The 18,258-nt window shown below is 39.7% G+C and overlaps 1 protein-coding gene across 4 annotated transcripts in view; it reads right to left on the bottom strand.

The window, feature by feature from the left end:
• ATAD2B (ATPase family AAA domain containing 2B) overlaps positions 1 to 18,258 on the bottom strand; it is a 221,521-nt gene that overhangs the window by 25,699 nt on the left and 177,564 nt on the right. For 3 of the 4 annotated variants that reach the window (XM_002710061.5, XM_070069369.1, XM_051843172.2), the window contains exons 21-22: positions 17,162 to 17,358; positions 12,202 to 12,361 (exon numbers count right to left, since the gene is read on the bottom strand). In XM_002710061.5, coding sequence (XP_002710107.1) covers positions 12,202 to 12,361; positions 17,162 to 17,358 — 357 coding nt within the window. The remainder of the gene's footprint in view (positions 1 to 12,201; positions 12,362 to 17,161; positions 17,359 to 18,258) is intronic. The other variant, XM_070069368.1, reaches the window with a different exon arrangement.

Raw genomic sequence — 18,258 nt, 5'->3', positions numbered from 1 at the left:
ATGAAAAAGTTCCTTTCTCTTTGCTGTTCTATCAGTTTTTGCTTCATGACTTCAGAAACTCTGTTTTAGGAAGCACAGAAAATAGAATTATTACATCTGCTTGATGATTATGAAATAACCCTCTTTTTCCCAGGTAATATTCTTTGGTCTAAAACCTATTTTGTCTGATATTTATATATTTATTCCAGCTTTCCTTTGTTTGGTATTAGTAATACAGGCTTTTAACATATTACTATCTTTTTTTTTAAAGATTTATTTATTGGGGCCGGTACTGTGGTGCAATAGGTTAATCCTCTGCATGCAGCGCCGGCATCCCATATGGGTGCCAGTTTGAGACCTGGCTGTTCCACTTCCAATCCACTTCTCTGCTGTGGCCTGGGAAAGCAAAGCAGTGGAAGACGGCCCAAGGACTTGGGTCCCTGCACCCATGTGGGAGGACTGGGAAGAAGCTCCTGGCTCCTGGCTTCAGATCAGTGCAGCTCTGGCCATTGCAGCCATTTGGGGAGTGAACCAGTGGAAGGAAGACCTTTCTCTCTCTCTCTCCCTCTCACTGTAACTCTACCTCTCAAATAAAAAATAAATAAAATATTTTTAAAGAGATTTTATTTATTTATTATTTATTTAAAAGGTAGTTATAGAGAGGCAGAGGAAGTGAGAGAGAGAGAGAGAGAGAGAATTCTTCCATCCATTGGTTCACTTCCCAAATGGTCACAACGGCTGGAGCTGCACCAATCCAAAGCCAGAAGTAAGGAGCTTCTTTCGAATTTCCTATATAGGTGCAGGGGCCCAAGGACTTGGGCCATCTTCTACTGCTTTCCCAGACCAGAGCAGAGAGCTGGATTGGAAGTGGAGCAGCCAGGATTAGAACCGGCGCCCATATGGGATGCAGGAACTGCTGGTGACAGCTTTACCCACTACCCCACAGTGCCAATCCCCATATCTGTATCTTTAAAGTGAGTTTCTTATAGTGAATATATGCTTAGGTCTTGCTTTTTTGTTTTTTTCTTTTTCTTTTAATCAAATCTAACTCACTCACTCTCTCTCTCACTCTCTCTCTCTCTCTCTCTCGGGTATGGTTAGGCCATTTTTTCCTGTAAACAATTATAATGAACATCCTTAGAAGTAGCTAGACTTTCAAGCTGATAATGCAATGTTTATAGCCTAAGTGATTCCACAGCTTTCCACCACTAGGCTAAGCATTTATTCCAACAATACTTTTAAGAAAAACTCATTTTCATGGCATGATTTTTTTAAAGTTTGTTTTTATCAGTTTTATTTTTTATCCCAAATTATTTCATAGTTAAGAAATTGTGTTATATTTATGGGTTCAGATCATATTTACACATTAGCAATACAATGCACATTTCTAATGTATCTCCATTATGTTACTATGCTTCCATTTTATAATTTCTAGCTAATCTCAGACTTTTTGAGTTACTTGTAACAAGAGAAAAACTGGTAAAATTTATGCATTGGTCACATTTTCTAAGAACACACTTCTTACAAGATGCCTACAAAGATCCTGCTCTTAAAAGAGTTCAAAGTTCAAAATAAGAGATAAGGATATACAAAAAAAAAGTTACTTCAGGTAAAAAATAACCAAAAAAGGAGTATCTCAGAAAGATTATATGCTATGCAATTCAGATATGAAGGGATTATTTATAACTGGAAGGAAATCAGAAAAGCTTTCACAAACTTAGCACTTAATGTTCTGTGAAAGATAAATGGAATTTTAAAAACGTAAGTGACTTCTAAAACTGCATTTTTTAGGAGTAGACATTTAGCACAGCAATTAAGACACTGCTGTGACGTCCACAGCCCGTGCTGGAATGCCTGGGTTCAAGTCTTGGCACCACTCCTGATTCCTGCTCTCTGCTGAGGCACCATCTGAGAAGCAGTCAGTGGTTGCTGAAGTGGCTGGACTCCTGCAAGCCACAGGAGAGACCTGTATGGTGTTCCCAGGGCTCAGCTCTGGCCCTTGTGGGCATTTGGGGAGAGAACAGCTGGCAGGAGCTCTCTCTCTGTCTTCCTCTGTCTCTCAAGTAAACAAATAAAATGCATGTTTATTTAAAAACAAAAACAAAATACTATGCACTTTTTTAAAGGTGTATTTTCTTGTATATAAAACATATACCTCAAAAAAAAAAAAAAAAAGAAAAGAAAAAAGAAAAAACAAACCTGATTTAAGGAATTTAAATGGTGGCACAGTGGGTTAAGCCACTGCCTGCAATGTCAAGTTCCAGCTGCTCCACTTCCAATCCAGGACCCTGCTAATGCACCTGGGAAGGCAGCAGAGGATGGCCCAAGTACTTGGACACCTGTCACCCCTGAAGGAGACCCAAATGGAGTTCCAGGCTCCTGATTTTCACCTGGTCCAGTCCTGGTCATTGTTGTCATTTGGAGAGTAAACCAGCAGATGGAACATCTCTCTCTGTCATTCTGAAAGAGTTACACAGAGAGAGAAGGAGAGAGAGAGAGAGAGAGAGAGAGAGAGTTCTTCCATCTGCTGGTTTACTCCACAATTGGCCGCGATAGTTAAAGCTAGGCTGATGTGAAGCCAGGAGCTTCCTCTGGGTCTTCCCAAGAGGGTGCAGGGCTCCAAGGACTTGGGCCATCTTCTACTGCTTTCCCAGACCATAGCAGAGAGCTGGATCAGAAGTGGAGTAGCCTGGACATGAACTGGTGCCCACATGGGATGGCAGCCCCATAAATAAATCTTTTTAAAAACTGATTTAAGAAGAAAATAAGTATAAACTCACAGTAGAGTCAATATGTTTAACAAAGGTACTAAAATGGTAATATTTGGACTTAACCTCCATCTCACCACTCCTTTAACTTCTACCTCCAAACTGATACTAAAAGGCCAGGGCTCTGTATTACTTATCTGCGTATTCCTAACCCCGAACATCATTTATATGTAGAGAATATTTAATGAATGGGTGGTCACTAACTGGTGAGTCGGTGAGTGGAGAACTTCCTGCTACTCCTCCACAGAGGCCCTCTATTCTCCAGTGCACTCTTGTACGTTACTTCTCTCAACCTTCCCGCTTTGCTCATCTCTGTGCTCTACTGACCCTATGCAGTGATTGAGCTAAGAGTTTGGATGTCCCCCAAATGCCTGTGTATTAGAGCCTTGGTTCCTAAAGTCTTATGCTAGTGGTTAGTGGATTAAGGGTGGAGACGTGACTAGTCATGGTGTCAAGGATTTAGGCCCAAGGAGAGGTTTTAGGTCACTCGGGCATGGCCTTGAAAGGCAGCTCCCACCAGAGGGTTGTTGATGAAGGCTGAGTTCTGTCTAGCTGCTCTCTCTGCTTCCTGGCTCACCATGTAACTCTCCTTCCACATGCATTTTGCCACCCTCTTCAGACACCAGACTAATGGAGCCACCATAAACCAAAATAATCTTTCTTCCTTTCTAAGTAAGTTTCTCTCAGGTATTTGTTATAGTGATGAAAATCTGACTAATATATCCTATGTACATATTTCTGATACAGATCTTATGACAGCATTTTAATTACCTGCTACCCCATGAAGACATTGTTGGGGATGGCATCATGGTGTAGCGGGTAAAGCTGCTGCCTGTGGCACTGGCATCCCAAATGGGTGCTGGTTTGAATCCTGGCTATTCCACTTCCAACCCAGCTCCCTGCTAATAGCCTGGGAAAACAACAGAAGATAGTCCAAGTGCTTGAGCCCCTGCACCCACATGGGAGACTCAGAAGAAGCTCCTGGCTTCTGGCTTTCGACTGGCCCAGCTCCAACCACTGTGGCTATCTGGGGAATGAACAGCAGATGGAAGATATTACTCTCTGTCTCTGTCTCACCCTCTCTGTAACTCAACCCTTCCAATAAATAAATAAATCTTAAAAAAAAGACATTATTTATTACTGCCAACTCTATGCTGTCAATCTTTTTAAAAATGGCCAATAATTAGATAAGTGTATTTGTCTAGACTGCGGGGACTATGTTGTACATAACTGTTGTACTAAATTGCTTACTCTAAAAATACTTATGTTGAATTCCAAATGCCTAGTACCCCCGTAATAATTGTATTTTCAGACAGAGTCTTTAAAAAGATTATGAAGGTAAAATGAGGTCATATGGTTAGGCCTAATCCAATCTAAACAATGTTCTCATAAATAGAGGAAACCTGGACACACCAAGTGACACCAGGGATGCACGAGCACAAAGGCTCTGTGAAGACAAAGGGCCATCTGTAAGCTCAGAAGTCAGGTTTCAGGAAAACAAACTTGCTGAGACCTTCATCCTCAATAATAGCCCCTAGGATTGCAAAAAAAAACAGTTTCTCTTGTTAAAGTCACCCAGTCTGTCATATTTCATTATGACAACCCTAGCAAAATAATTCAGTTACGTACAGGTGGCCTGCACACAGTACTATGTACTACTGCAAGATCATAATACAGATATGTATTATATCTGCGTCTCAAGAGGCAAGGGCTGTCACAGTCATCTTTGCATTCTAAGAACCTAGTTTAGTAGTTATCACATGACACACACGAAACAGTAACAGAAATATGAGTGAGTTTTGTTGAAGCATATGGTTCAAGAAATGTAACTATGGCAAATAAATCTAAAAATATATTAAGACCAGACCAGGGGGGACTCCAAAAGCTATGAGGAACCTGGTGCTTTATTTCTACGTAATTAGTACAAAATACAAGAGTCTGAGAAATCTAAGAGTTCAGGGCTGAGATGCCAGCAAAATCAGTCAAACCATGGTATGTGTATAAATGAGCACTGTGGGTAGGGGATAGAAGCACTACGAGACCAGAATGGATAGCACATAATATATCAGAGAGCTATGCGGTATCAATCAGGCTACAATATCTGATACTGATAACATTTAGAACCTAATCCTCTGCCTGTGGCACCAGCACCCCGGGTTCTAGTCCTGGCTGGGGCACCTGATTCTGTTCCAGTTGCTCCTCTTCCAGTCCAGCTCTCTGCTGTGGCCCAGGAAGGCAGTGGAGGATGGCCCAAGTGCTTGGGCCCTGCACCCCCATGGGAGACCAGGAGGAAGCATCTGGCTTCTGGATTCGGATTGGTGCAGCGTGCCAGCCGTAGCAGCCATTTGGGGGGTGAACCAACGGAAAAAAAAGGAAGACCTTTCTCTCTGTCTCTCTGTCTCTCTCACTAACTCTGCCTGTCAAAAAAAAAAAAAAGAACCTAAATCTCTAATAAGCCCATATTTATTTTCTGTCCACATCATTCTCAAGGGAGAGAATCTGGATAAACACTGAAGCGGCACACACAGCTTTATTTATTTTTTTTTAAAGGAGCTGATACTGCTTTGATTTTTTTCCCCACAGAAACATTTTATTTAAGGAATACAAACTTCATGCTTTTCATAAATATAACTTTAGGAACATACCGTACCTGCACTTACAGCCATACTCCCACCCCTCTTCCTTCTCCCTCTCCTATTCCCATTCTTATTTTTTACTAAGATCTATTTTCAATTAACTTTATACACATACGATTAACTCTATACTATGTAAAGAGTTCAACAAATAGTATTAAAAAACTGCTCAACAGTTGAGACAAGGGCTGTTCAGTCATTGCATCTTAAAGTGTTAATTTCACTTCTATAGATTACTTTTTAGGTGCTCTACTAGTTATCACAGATCAGGGAGAACTTATGGTATTTGTCCCTTTGGACTGGCTTATTTCACTAAGTACGATGTTCTGCAGTTTCATCCATTTTGTTGCAAATGACAGGATTTTTTTTACTGCTGTGTAGTATTCCATGGTGTACATATCCCATAATTTCTTTATCCAGTCTTCAATTGATGGGCATTTAGGCTGATTCCATATCTTAGCTATTGTGAATTGAGCTACAATAAACATGAGGGTGTAGATAACTCTATCATATGCTGATTTCATTTCCCTTGGGTAAATTCCCAGGAGTGGGATGGTTGGGTCACATGGTAGGTCTATATTCAGATCTCTGAGGTATCTCCATATTTTCTTTAGTGGCTGTACCAGTTTACATTTCTACCAACAGTGGATTAGGGCACTGTTTTCTCCACATTCTTGCCAGAATTTGTTGTTTTCTGTATGAAAGCCATTCTAATGGGGGTGAAATGAAACCTCACTGTGGTTTTGATTTGCATTTCCCTGATAGCTAATGATCCTGAGCATTTTTTCCATGTGTCTGTTGGCAATTTGGATTTCTGCTTCTAAAAAATGCCTGTTTAAGTCCGTTGCCCATTTCTTACCTGGATTGTTTTTCTTGTTGTTGATGAGTTTCTCTTTATATATCCTGGCATTAATCTTTTATCAGTTGCACACTTTGTAAATAATTGATCCCATTCTGTTGGCTGTCTCTTCACTTTCCTGAGTGGGTTGGGCCAATGGTGTGTCAATTTTTTTTTTTTTTTTCAAAAAAATCAGCTTTTTGTTTTGCTGACGTTTTCCATTTTTTTTGTTTTGTTTATTACTTCTCTGATTTTAATTATTTCTTTTCTCCTACTAGTTTTGGGTTTGGTTTTCTGTTGTTTTTCCAGGTCCTTGAGATGCACTGGTATCTTATTTACTGGGTGCCTTTCCAATTTCATGATGTAGGCACCAACTGCTATAAAATTTCCTCTTAACAATGCTTTTACTGTATCCCATAAGTTTTGATATGTTGTACTGTCATCTTCATTCACTTAAAGAATTTTTTTGATTTCTCTTTTGATTTCTTCAAAGAACCCCTGTTCATTCAGGAGCAGTATCCATGTGTTTACATATATTTAGAGTTTTCTTGAGTTGTTGATTTCTAGCTTCATTCCATTGGGGTCAGAGAAGAAGCATGGTATGATTTCAATTTTTTAAAATTTGCTGAGAGTTGCCTAGCATGTGGTCTATCCTAGAGAAAGCTCTATGCACTGGTGAGAAAAATGTGTATTCTGTGTCTGTAGGATGAAAAGTTCTGTAGATATCTGCTAGGTCAATTTGGTTCATAGTGTCGATTAACTCTTGCTGTTCCCTTGCTGATTTTCTGTCTGGTTGATCTGTCCAATGCTGAATGTAAAGTACTGAAGTCCCTAAATACCATGGTATTGGAGTCTATGTCTCCCTTTAGATCCATTAACCTTTCTTTTAGATAGCCAGGTGCCCTGTAATTAGGTGCATATACATTCATAATAGTTATATCTTCCTGTTGAATTGATTCCTTCAATGTTACATAGTGCCCTTCTTTGTCTCTTTTAACAATTTTTGTGTTAAAGTCTATTTTGTCTGATATCAGGATGGCCACACCAGCTCTTTTTTTGGTTCCTGTTAGCATGGAATATCTTTTTCCATCCTTTCACTTTCAGTCTATATGTACCTTTGTTGGTGAGATGTGTTTCTTGTATGCAGCAAATAGATGGGTTTTGTTTTTTAATCCATTCAGTCAGTCTGTATCTTTTAAATGGATAGTTGAGGCCATTTATTTTCAAGGTGATTACTGATAAGTAATGATAGTGCCCAGCCATTTTTCCATAAATATTCCTATTGTTTACTTTGAATTTCCTTTCTATTTCTACTAGGAGATTTTCTATCTTCACTTTCTCTCGTAGTGATGATCATGCTTCTGTGTTGCTGTGTGTAGCACATCTTTAAGCATCTTTTGAATTGCTGGACGAGTGGTGACAAATACTTTAATTTTTGTTATGGAAGGTCTTTATTTCACTTTCATTCCTAAATGACAGCTTTGCAGGGTACAGTATTCTGGGTTGACAGTTTTTTTTCTCTTAAGACTTGGAATATATCTCACCATTCTCTCCTAGCCTGTAAGTTTTCTGATAAGTCAGCTGTGAGTCTAATTGGAGATCATCTGAAAGTAATCTGGTGTTTCTCTCATGTACATTTTAGAATCTTTTCTTTGTTTTACTGTAGAAAGCTTGACTACAATGTGTTGTGGTGAAGATCTTTTTTGGTCATGTCTATTAGGAATTCTGAGTGCTTCCTTTACTTGGACATCCCTTTCTTTCTCCAAGTGGGTAAGTTTTCTGTAATTATTTCACTAAAAAGGCCTTCTAATACATTCTCTCTTTCCATGTCTTCAGGAACTCCTAAGACCCTATATTGGGTCATTTGATAGTATCCCATAAATCTCTGCTCTGACACTGATTTTTAGTGTTATTTCTTCTTTTTTTTTTTTTTGTCTGACTGTAAAATTTCCAGAGATTTGTGTTCTAAATCAGATATTCTTTCTTCTGCCTCACTGAGTCTGTTCTTAAGACTTTCCACCATATTTTTTTGTCTTAATGAATTCTTCCTTTCCAGTATTTCTTTTTGATTTATCTTTAAAAATCTCAATTTCATAGGAAAAATTTTCATTAATGTCATGAACTGATTTCTTTAGTTCATGAATTTACTTCTGATTACTTCTGAGTAATCCTATGATCAATTTTTTGAATTCCATTTCTGGCATTTATTCAATCTCTTCATCTTCACATACTAGTATTTAAGTGTTATGTTATTTGGGGGGCATTATGTTGTCTTCCTTATTCTTTTTAATTTGTCTCTCCAAATGTTATTTTTTTAAGATTTATTTATTTATTTGAAAGCCAGAGTTACAGAGAGAGAGAAGGAGAGGCACAGGGAGAGAGAGAGAGAGAGAAGTCTTCTATCCAGAGGTTCATTCCCCAATTGGCTGCAATGGCTGGAGCTGCACCAATCCAAAGCCAAGAGCCAGGAACTTCTTCTGGGTCTCCCATGTGGGTGCAGGGGTCCAATGACTTGGGCCATCTTCCACTGCTTTCCCAGGCCATAGCAGAGAGCTGGATGGGAAGTGGAGCAGCCGGGTCTCAAACTGGCACCCATATGGGATGTTGGCACCCATATGGGATGCTGGCAGCCTTACCCACTACACCACAGCCCACAGCGCTGGACCCTGTCTTCCTTATTTTTGTTTCTTGAATTGCTGCATTTATTATTTGTCATTTGAGGAGATACTTGTTTTTTTCCCCCTGTGATGGCTTTTATCTTTGAACTATGTCTCTGTGGCTTAATGATTGTCTGCTCTTTCAGGGAATACCCAGAGCTGTGTGCTGGGTGTGATCAAGGAGCTCTGTTCAGTTCTCCAGTGTGAAGGGAATATCTAAAGTGACACCCAAGTTGGTGTCAAGTTGTAATCAGAGGGAGGTCTGTTCAGTTCTGCTGGCATAGTTTCAGACTCACCTCCTCTCCTCAAAGGAGAACAATGCCTGGGCACTAGCCCCAGTGGGTACAATTTTCATCCACGCTGCCACAAGAACTACACAAAGAATCCACGCAGTTCTTCGTGCGAACATGGATCCTGCAGCAATGGCCCTCTCCAGGGAATCGGGGAGCACCCACAGTGATTGCTCAAAGTCCTAACCACACCCTGCACTCTCCCACAGAGCCACAGTGTTTTCATAATCCTGGCACTCAAGATTCCCACTGTCATGAGCTCCCAGCCCCCTGTCAATTCTCCCAACCAGACTCAGGTGTCTCCTCTAGGCTGGTTGCTAGGTACACAGACAGGAGCTGGCACAGCTGCTGCATATGTCCCAAATGGTGCCCGCCCTCTCTCGGCTAGTTACAGGATGCCAGTGCATCCCCTCTTTGCCCTCTAGGTTGGTAGGTACCTATCCCCCCACAGGGCTCCAAGCCAACTCACACCAGGCTCTTCTTGCAGCTTTACTGCCAGTGGCTTGGGCTCCTATAGGCTCGTCTCACCTCACTCCAAAGCTGGTGCTGAGGCTCTCGGCTGCTGGGGTCCCGAGTTGTGTGTGTCTACACTCTCCCTGCAGGTGCACAGTGTCCCTCTAATTTGCGTGGAATTTCCTCAACCATTTTTTCCCTAACGCTTCCCTAAGACTGTACTCTCTCTACTTTTTTTTAAAACTATCTTCCCCTAGAGTAGAGCAACAAGCTCCCTCCCTACTCTGCCATCTTGACTCGCATAGCTTTCAAAATGATAGTTTGTGTCTTCTACATCTATACTAGGTTTTTTTTCCCAAATGGCCCAGTGTTCTGCAAAACAGAACACTGTAAGCTTTCAAATACTCACGGGAGCTTGTAAAAGTAATACAACATTCATGTAATTTCCACTTGCTACACAACAGACCCTGAGGTTATTTTTCTTGTACATAACAAGTGGTTCTGTTGTTAAGAAAAAACAGGCCTCTTGACTAAATATATGAAAAAATATGAACATAGTCAAAATGAAGCATTTCAATTATCTCACTTTTTGTAACTGAAGGAGTGAAGGGGGTAAAGTTACAAGTGTGCCAGGTCAACTGCAGCTATGAAATAGAGCTATATGCATTTATACAAATGCAATCTATAGTATAAGGTCATTTTGTACCAGAAACCATTGCTTCTTAAAAGTCATATTAATATCAAAATGGTTATAATTAATTACTTAGGGGGAAAATCTGTATTGAGACCGTCTCAACTGTTTTTCTCTTAAGCACTCAAATTCATTTTCACTACCAGTTCCGAGATAGGACTGATTTCAAAATGTGGTCCAGGGAGTGTAATAATCACAAAATATAGAGGGTCTTTCTAGAGCAAATATGCAGGTACCCAATGAACCAATTTATGAAGAATTATAGCACAACTTAAATAATGATGCTAACAAGAATACAAGAAACATTAGTTGACCTGTATGGAATATTCACTATGTCCCAGGCTCTTCACTAAGTGCTTTACGTATTTAGGTTGAATGTATAAAAATGGCAATTTTGTAAAGCTCAACTAATATACTTTCTCACTTCATCTTAACGACCACCCTAGTTAATGAGTGCTATTATTATCCCTACTTTAGAGCTGAGGAAACTAAAATTTAGAGGACTTAAACTGATTAAAATTAAAGAACTGGAAATAATGCCAGGATGTAAATACAAAGCTCACTTTCTCATCACAAACTGCACAGTATCAACAGTTTTTTGTGTCTTAAAATACTACCAGCGACTGCTGACAGCTGCAAGTGGCCTGGCACTAACAGCTAGACCTAGGAATATACCTGCTAAACATAATTTCATAGAATACCAGCATCAGACAAGCCCACTCAGCGACTAGGACGGGTTAAAATAAAAACAAGGCCACTCTGTAATCATAGCTAAACACAGACAAAAACATGAACATTGTCCTACCCATAAAAATAACCAAGCATGCCTTCTTTACTACTCACAACTTTAACCTTGCTCCAATTCCACTGCCTTCTGGGTTCTTAAAATAGCTAATTCTAAATCACCCCCAGCTCCTTACAGCACCCACCCACTGCACAGCCCCACTTCCTCCCACTCTCCTCAAGATCACTTCACACAAGCCCAAACCCCACACAGTTCCTCATGATGTGTACATTCTTCCTCATCACAATAGATCAATAAACTCACCTTGTTCAACTATCAATATGTCCCCAGTGGTCTTCAATGCAGGGCAATAACAAGAGTTGGGACTACAGATTTCAGTATAGGAAAACAATGAAATAACATAAAATATTCTTAAGCTAGTCTTTCAATATGTAAAGCTACCCTATCACAGGTCTCCATGGGAATTTCAACTCCCAAATTCCCAGTGTTCACCAGCACTGCTGATGTTGATTAAACAAATAAGACTTATATTAAATTCTTAGTTACTCAGTTTTCTATCAATCTGAACATAAACATAAAAGGTTGGGGGACAGGTGTTTAGTGCAGCAGTTAAGATGCCACTCAGGATGCCTGCATCCCATGTTAGGGTGCCTGGGTTCAAGTCCCACTTGAGTCTAGCTTCTGCCAATGTGCACTTTGGGAGGCACCGCATAATGGCTCAAAAATTTGTGACCCTGCCACCCACATGGGAGAACTAGACTGGTTCCAAGCCCCTGGTTTCAGTCTGGCACAGCCTAGGTGTTGAGAGCATTTAAGAAGTGAAACAGAGGATGGAGGGTTTTTTGTCTGTCTGTCTCTGTTCCTCTCTGTGTGTCTCTCTGCCTATCAAGTAAATAAAAATTTATAAATATAAAAAGTGAATGGTAGATGAAGAAACTGAACTCTGAGCATAATGCCTACAGCTATAAAATCTTCTGATTTAACAGTTTTAACAAGTAGATTATTAGCTCCTCATGAAGAAATTTCTAAACATAAGAAAAGGTCATAAAGTGATCTATGCACAACATAGGCATAATTTAGTATTTAAGCTGTTAATAAATTTCTCACGGATTGATTATCAGAGTGAGTTTGACACGTGTGCCCTTACCTCCTGGGTCCTTATCAGGATTGTATTCTAAAGCATTGCTACAGATGAGGTCAATATCTTGCAGGAAATCCTTAGCAGTCAGGTAATTATGTTTATCAATTTTAGTTATTACTGTTGATAAATCCATTGGTTCCTTGATTACTTCAAGATAATCTGAAACCTAAAACAAATAAGACAGTTTGATGAAAATTATTTTTGGTATTCATATGATCTACTTGGTTTACAAATACACAAAAATTCTTTAAAATTCAATCTAGATGCTTAAGAAATAATTACAGATAAGGATAAATTACAGTGCTATTTATGCTACTAAAGTTACCATCATACTTTCCATGAAAAATGTCAGTTTCAAGTCATATCTAAATTAACTGAAATGTTTATCTTCTTGAAATCTGAAACTAAGTCAGCCTTTTGTTTTGTTTCGTTTTGTTTTGGCATTCTAAGAGACTGTATGGGTAAAAGCACCAATAAGCACCAATAAATAGTACCTCAGGAAAAGAAAAAGAAACAAAAAGATATAAGCATAGACTTTTCACACTGATAGAGAAGTTCTTCTGGTAGATTTCTTTAAAATTTTGAACAGAAATTTTCTATTTCACTTTTCTAGGATGAATTATTCCATGGAAAGTATTTTCCACTCCTTTGGATTCATTACAAGTATTTTGAGTCAATTATGTAACAAAACTAAGTATTGCTTTTCATAACTAGCTAAAGATTTGCTGGACTTGTCCCTACATTTAAAATAATCTCAAAAAAAAAAAAAAAGGCAAAACAAAACCATTCTGCTCTATGTGCTAATTTCCAGAAGGTCTTAATGTATCCAAAGTAGGAGACATTAAGTTTGCCTATTAAATTGTATGTTTTATATCACTTGACCAATAAGAGTGGCAGCAACTGTTACTGTCTCCAATACAAACCTTAAATTAAATAATCAGTCTTGACATAACAACAGTCTCAGCGGTAGCATCTGAAATTAGTCCAGGACCAATTTCTTTTCTTTTCTTTCTTTCTTTTTTTTTTTTTTTTTCTTTGACAGGCAGAGTTAGACAGTGAGAGAGAGTGAGAGTGAGAGAGAGAGAGAGAAAGAGAAAGGTCTTCCTTCCGTTGGTTCACTCCCCAAATGGTCACTACCGCCTGCGCACTGCGCCGATCTGAAGCCAGGAGCCAGGTGCTTCCTCCTGGTCTCCCATGCGGGTGCAGGGCCCAAGCACTTGGGCCATCTTCCACTGCCTTCCTGGGCCACAGCAGAGAGCTGGGTTGGAAGAGGAGTAACCGGGACAGAATCCGGCACCCCAATCAGGACTAGAACCTGGGGTGCCGGCGATGCAGGTGGAGGATTAGCCTAGTGAGCCGTGGCGCAGGCCCAGGACCAATTTCTAAGGATATGATCATTTCTATTTTATGAAATCGAGGGTTACTTTTTCAGTTTCAGATGGCAACAATGCTGTGATATTTACACACACACACATATGTGTACAGCATATACATAATTTATATACACATATATATGCGTTTAAATTTTTTTTTCTTAGCCGGCGCCGCGGCTCACTAGGCTAATCCTCCGCCTAGAGGCGCCGGCACACCGGGTTCTAGCCCTGGTTGGGGCGCCGGATTCTGTCCCGGTTGCCCCTCTTCCAGGCCAGCCCTCTGCTGTGGCCCGGGAGTGCAGTGGAGGATGGCCCAGGTGCTTGGGCCCTGCACCCCATGGGAGACCAGGAAAAGCACCTGGCTCCTGGCTCCTGCCATCGGATCAGCGCGGTGCGCTGGCCGCACTGCGCCGGCCGTGGCGGCCATTGGAGGGTGAACCAACGGCAAAGGAAGACCTTCCTCTCTGTCTCTCTCTCTCTCACTGTCCACTCTGCCTGTCAAAAAAAATAAAAAAATAAAAAATAAAAAATAAAAAATAAATTTTTTTTTCTTGACAGGCAGAGTGGACAGTGAGAGAGAGAGAGAAAGGTCTTCCTTTGCCGTTGGTTCACCCTCCAATGGCCACTGCAGCCGGTGCGCTGCAGCTGGTGCACCGTGCTAATCCAAAGCCAGGAGCCAGGTGCTTCTCCTGGTCTCCCAGGCGGGTGCAGGGTCGAAGAACTTGGGCCATCCTCCACTGCACTCTCGGGCCACAGCAGAGAGCTGGCCTGGAAGAGGGGCAACCGGGACAGAATCCAGCGCCCCGACCAGGACTAGAACCCAATGTGCCGGCGCCGCAGGCAGAGGATTAGCCTATTTAGCCACGGGGCCAGCCTATATGTTTAAATTTTAAGATTACTATAAAGGGCTGTGTGTGAGCCGCGGCACCAGCCTGAGGGCTGGGTGTGTTTTAATTGATTTTTCAGCCTCTACGAGCTGAAAAGTCAGTCAGTCTCCTTACACAAAAGCTAGTGGAACACGCAGTAAATTCAAAAGATACTAGCTGGGTGACTGATTTTGACACTAGCATACCCATGTACAGTGGAAACTGTTATAATCTGACAAGGACAATGAAAATTTATAAACATCATAAAATTTTAGAACCTACACTTAATTTTAAATTCAATGTTTATTTTCTAAAGTTTTGTGTTCTCTACAGTCTCCTTTGGAATTTGATAAAGATTCTTGGATACTTTAAATTCATTAGTTGAATATAAACTTTCACATTTTAGATTATCTAAATGTCTTGCTTTTTCTTCTCTGTCCTTCCCAGAAACTTCTAACTTCAATTGTAAAAGTAAATTTAAAAAAGTAAATTAAAAAAAATGTTTTAAAGTAAATAAAAATAAAAAAGGGGGCCGGCGCTGCGGCTCACTTGGCTAATCCTCCACCTGCAGCGCCGGTACCCAGGGTTCTAGTCCTGTTTGAGGCACTGGATTCTGTCCCGGTTGCTCCTCTTCCAGTCCAGCTCTCTGCTGTGGCCTGGGAAGGCAGTGAAGGATGGCTCAAGTGCTTGGGCCCTGCACCCGCATGGGAGACCAGGAAGAAGCACCTGGCTCCTGGCTTCGGTCTGGCGCAAAACACCGGCCACAGCGGCCATTTGGGGAGTGAACCAACGGAAGGAAGACCTTTCTGTCTCTCTCTCTCTCTCTCACTGTCTAACTCAGCCTGTCAAAAAAAAGGGGGGGTGCGGCATTGTGGCACAGTGGGTTAAGCTGTCCCTTTAGGCACTGGCACCCTGTTTCCAAGCGCCTGCTCAAGTCCCAGGTGCTCTGCCTTTGCTCCTGGCTTCAACCTAGCTACTGTGGCCATTTGGGAAGTGAACCAGCAGACAGATCTCTCTCTGTGGCATTCTGCCTTTCAAATAAGGAAGAGAGGGATGGAGGAAGGGAGGTGAGGGCAGGGGAGGGGAGGGGAGGGCAGGGGAGGAAAGAAAGGAAGGGGAAAAAAAACAGCAGCAGAATGAACTTGAGAAGAACAAAGGAGAAAACAAGAGAAATACAATCCTAAAATAAAATTTTTATCTGACCAACAATTTCTGTCCCCTTCCACTGCCTTAATCATCCTTTATAAATCTGTTATTCTATTACATATATCATTTGAAATCTGGCAACCCTTTCTAGTTAAAAAGAAAAAGAGCTTTCCTGAACAAACGCAAAATGTTTTCCTACCAGCACAGAAGGCTGACTTGGGGACAAGTCCTTATCCTTTAAGAAATGTCAGAGTCCAAATGTACCACATTTGTGTTTGTGTGAATATAAACAACAATCTTTAAAATTAGTTGATAGTTTTTAAGATTATCTTTCGGGGGAGACTCCACCAATATATTTATTCATTAAAAATGCAAATTAGGCATGTCCTGTTATCCCAGTGGAAAAGGATCTAATGTAGCTATGATGTAATACAAAGAACATTGGCTTTGGATTTAAAATAACTTTCAAGTTCTGGCCATGTCACTTGCCAACAAGCCTCAGTTTCCTGAAAAATACCAACAATAGCAACACCTTGCAAGGCTATTAAAAAGAAAGTGAAAGAAACCACATATCATGGATAAATATGAAAATAAATTGTAGTGTCTTTATTTTCCCTTTTTTGATAATGGATTACTTTCAGACTTGCCGGGGACAGGTAGAGTGTGATGCTAGCTTATTCTTCCCAATCAGAGATGAGGTAATGATTCCAAAGGAATCTGGTCTGGTCCAAAAGCACAGATTTCACAATTAGGATGCAACATTAAACTTTGAATCTTTCATAATTCAAATTAAAAAAAAAGAAATGAAGAAAAAAATCAAAACTAAAAACATCAAAGCTGTTCAAACATGGAGTCTGAACTATAAGAAGAAGGCCAGTACAGATTATATTATGTTTATCCACACTCTATATTATCCCAGGATAAAATAAAATTAATTGGCAGTATTACAGTAGATTCCAAATGGAAAATTTCTTTTCTCGTCATCACAAACCATGCTCCCACAAGAACACAAAACAATACACATAGAAAGTGAGAAATTTTCCACTGGGAGCAGAGAAAGTACTTGGAGAGAAAAATAGTTTTAGTTACATATGATGTGCTTAACTTTAAGCAGTTTTTGCTATAGGCATTTCCACAATATGAAAGACAAAGAAATTTCATGTTTCTTAGCTACTTCTTTTAATAAGGTATACATAATTTGGGAAATGCCAGTTTTAATTGGTATTGATTTGTTAATACCAATATTCTTTTTGAGAGCAGGATTTATCCTGGAATAAAAATAGTCTAGTGTGGACTAAATTACTAAAGTAACTTTTAATTCTCTTCCTAAATTGAAGAGTAAGAGATCACAAAAATCAATAGTAATTAATAGGACATAAATAAATTGGTCACTAATTTCATCCAAAAGTCACCAGATTTTTGCTGATGACATCGATAGTTATCACATGGATTAAAATTTTACAGGCTAGGGGTAATATTCATCCATGCCTTTGTTTTTTTTTCCTTCCAAAAAAAGATGTCAATATTTTTTTTCCTTTTAGCCAGTTCAACTTCACTGTTTGCACACTACTGAAACAAGACCTCTTCAATATCCACCGGTTTGCTGAAGATGTTAAAGCGTTTATCTGTGGCCAGCCGCTTGGTAACATCCCTGAGAAACAACCGCAACTCTCGTAAAGTATTTTCCTCCTGGTCTTCCATCCGATTTTTTTCTGATTCAGATAACTGACGAGGTGGAGACGGTAGTGCAAGAGGAAGCACTTCCATAGCACAAAGAGCTAAAGGAAACAGAAGAAAACATGAGTCCATTACAGTGGGTCAGGACACCAATTACTTTTCTGGCACCCTCTCAAAACGTCATTTAAAGAGAAAGAATTATAAATACATGTGAACTATGCAATTCATGCAAGTAAAACTTAAAATAGAAACAAGTAAGTTAGGGAATAGCTTCACTTTAAAACTCATTTATAACCCCTTAAAAGGACAAGTGATATGATTAAATGATTTGAATTTGAAATACTATATGCAACTTATGTGAATAACTTCAAATCAATATAATTATCTTCAACTACTTTACACTGATTTTCTTAACATTGTTAAAACCTTCTCAACATGGAGTTGCATTATATGCATGAAAAGGATACTATGCAAGCAACAATTCTTTGATCCTTCCTGTTCCCAGAAGAATTCTGATTTTGACAGGTTTCCTACTCTCATATTCTGGGTACCACACAATAGGGATAGTGGGATGGGGGTGGGGAAACAGGGGGAGTAGGAGCTTAAAAATAAGAATCCTAAACACATGGAGAAGATGGAAAAATCAGTCTAAATGCTCTATGTAAAATCTACGGTTTTCACTATGTATGCTAAGACAAACCAAAATTCTTCAGAAGTAAAATATTAACTTTCCTAATCAGGATGCTCTTTAATTCCTTAACAGATTTTCCTGGTATCACACAAAAGCTCAAGTAAAATTCTAAGTATATTTGATAATTTCTAAATGTCTTCTAAATTGGAAAGTGAAAGTTAGGAGAAGCATCTTAAAAAGAAAAACATTTATAACAACCTTAACATGGAAAATTCAAATTTATAGAATTAAAATATATCTTAAGAGAATGAAAGATTAAAGTTATTAATTTTCACAATGAAGTATTTGAAATACTGATATTTAAATTAAA

The sequence above is a fragment of the Oryctolagus cuniculus genome, chromosome 2, assembly GCF_964237555.1.
Source record: "Oryctolagus cuniculus chromosome 2, mOryCun1.1, whole genome shotgun sequence".
Lineage (NCBI taxonomy): Eukaryota > Metazoa > Chordata > Mammalia > Lagomorpha > Leporidae > Oryctolagus > Oryctolagus cuniculus.
The sequence above is the reverse complement of the archived record's forward strand: the minus strand, read 5'-3'. Positions and strand labels throughout refer to the sequence as shown.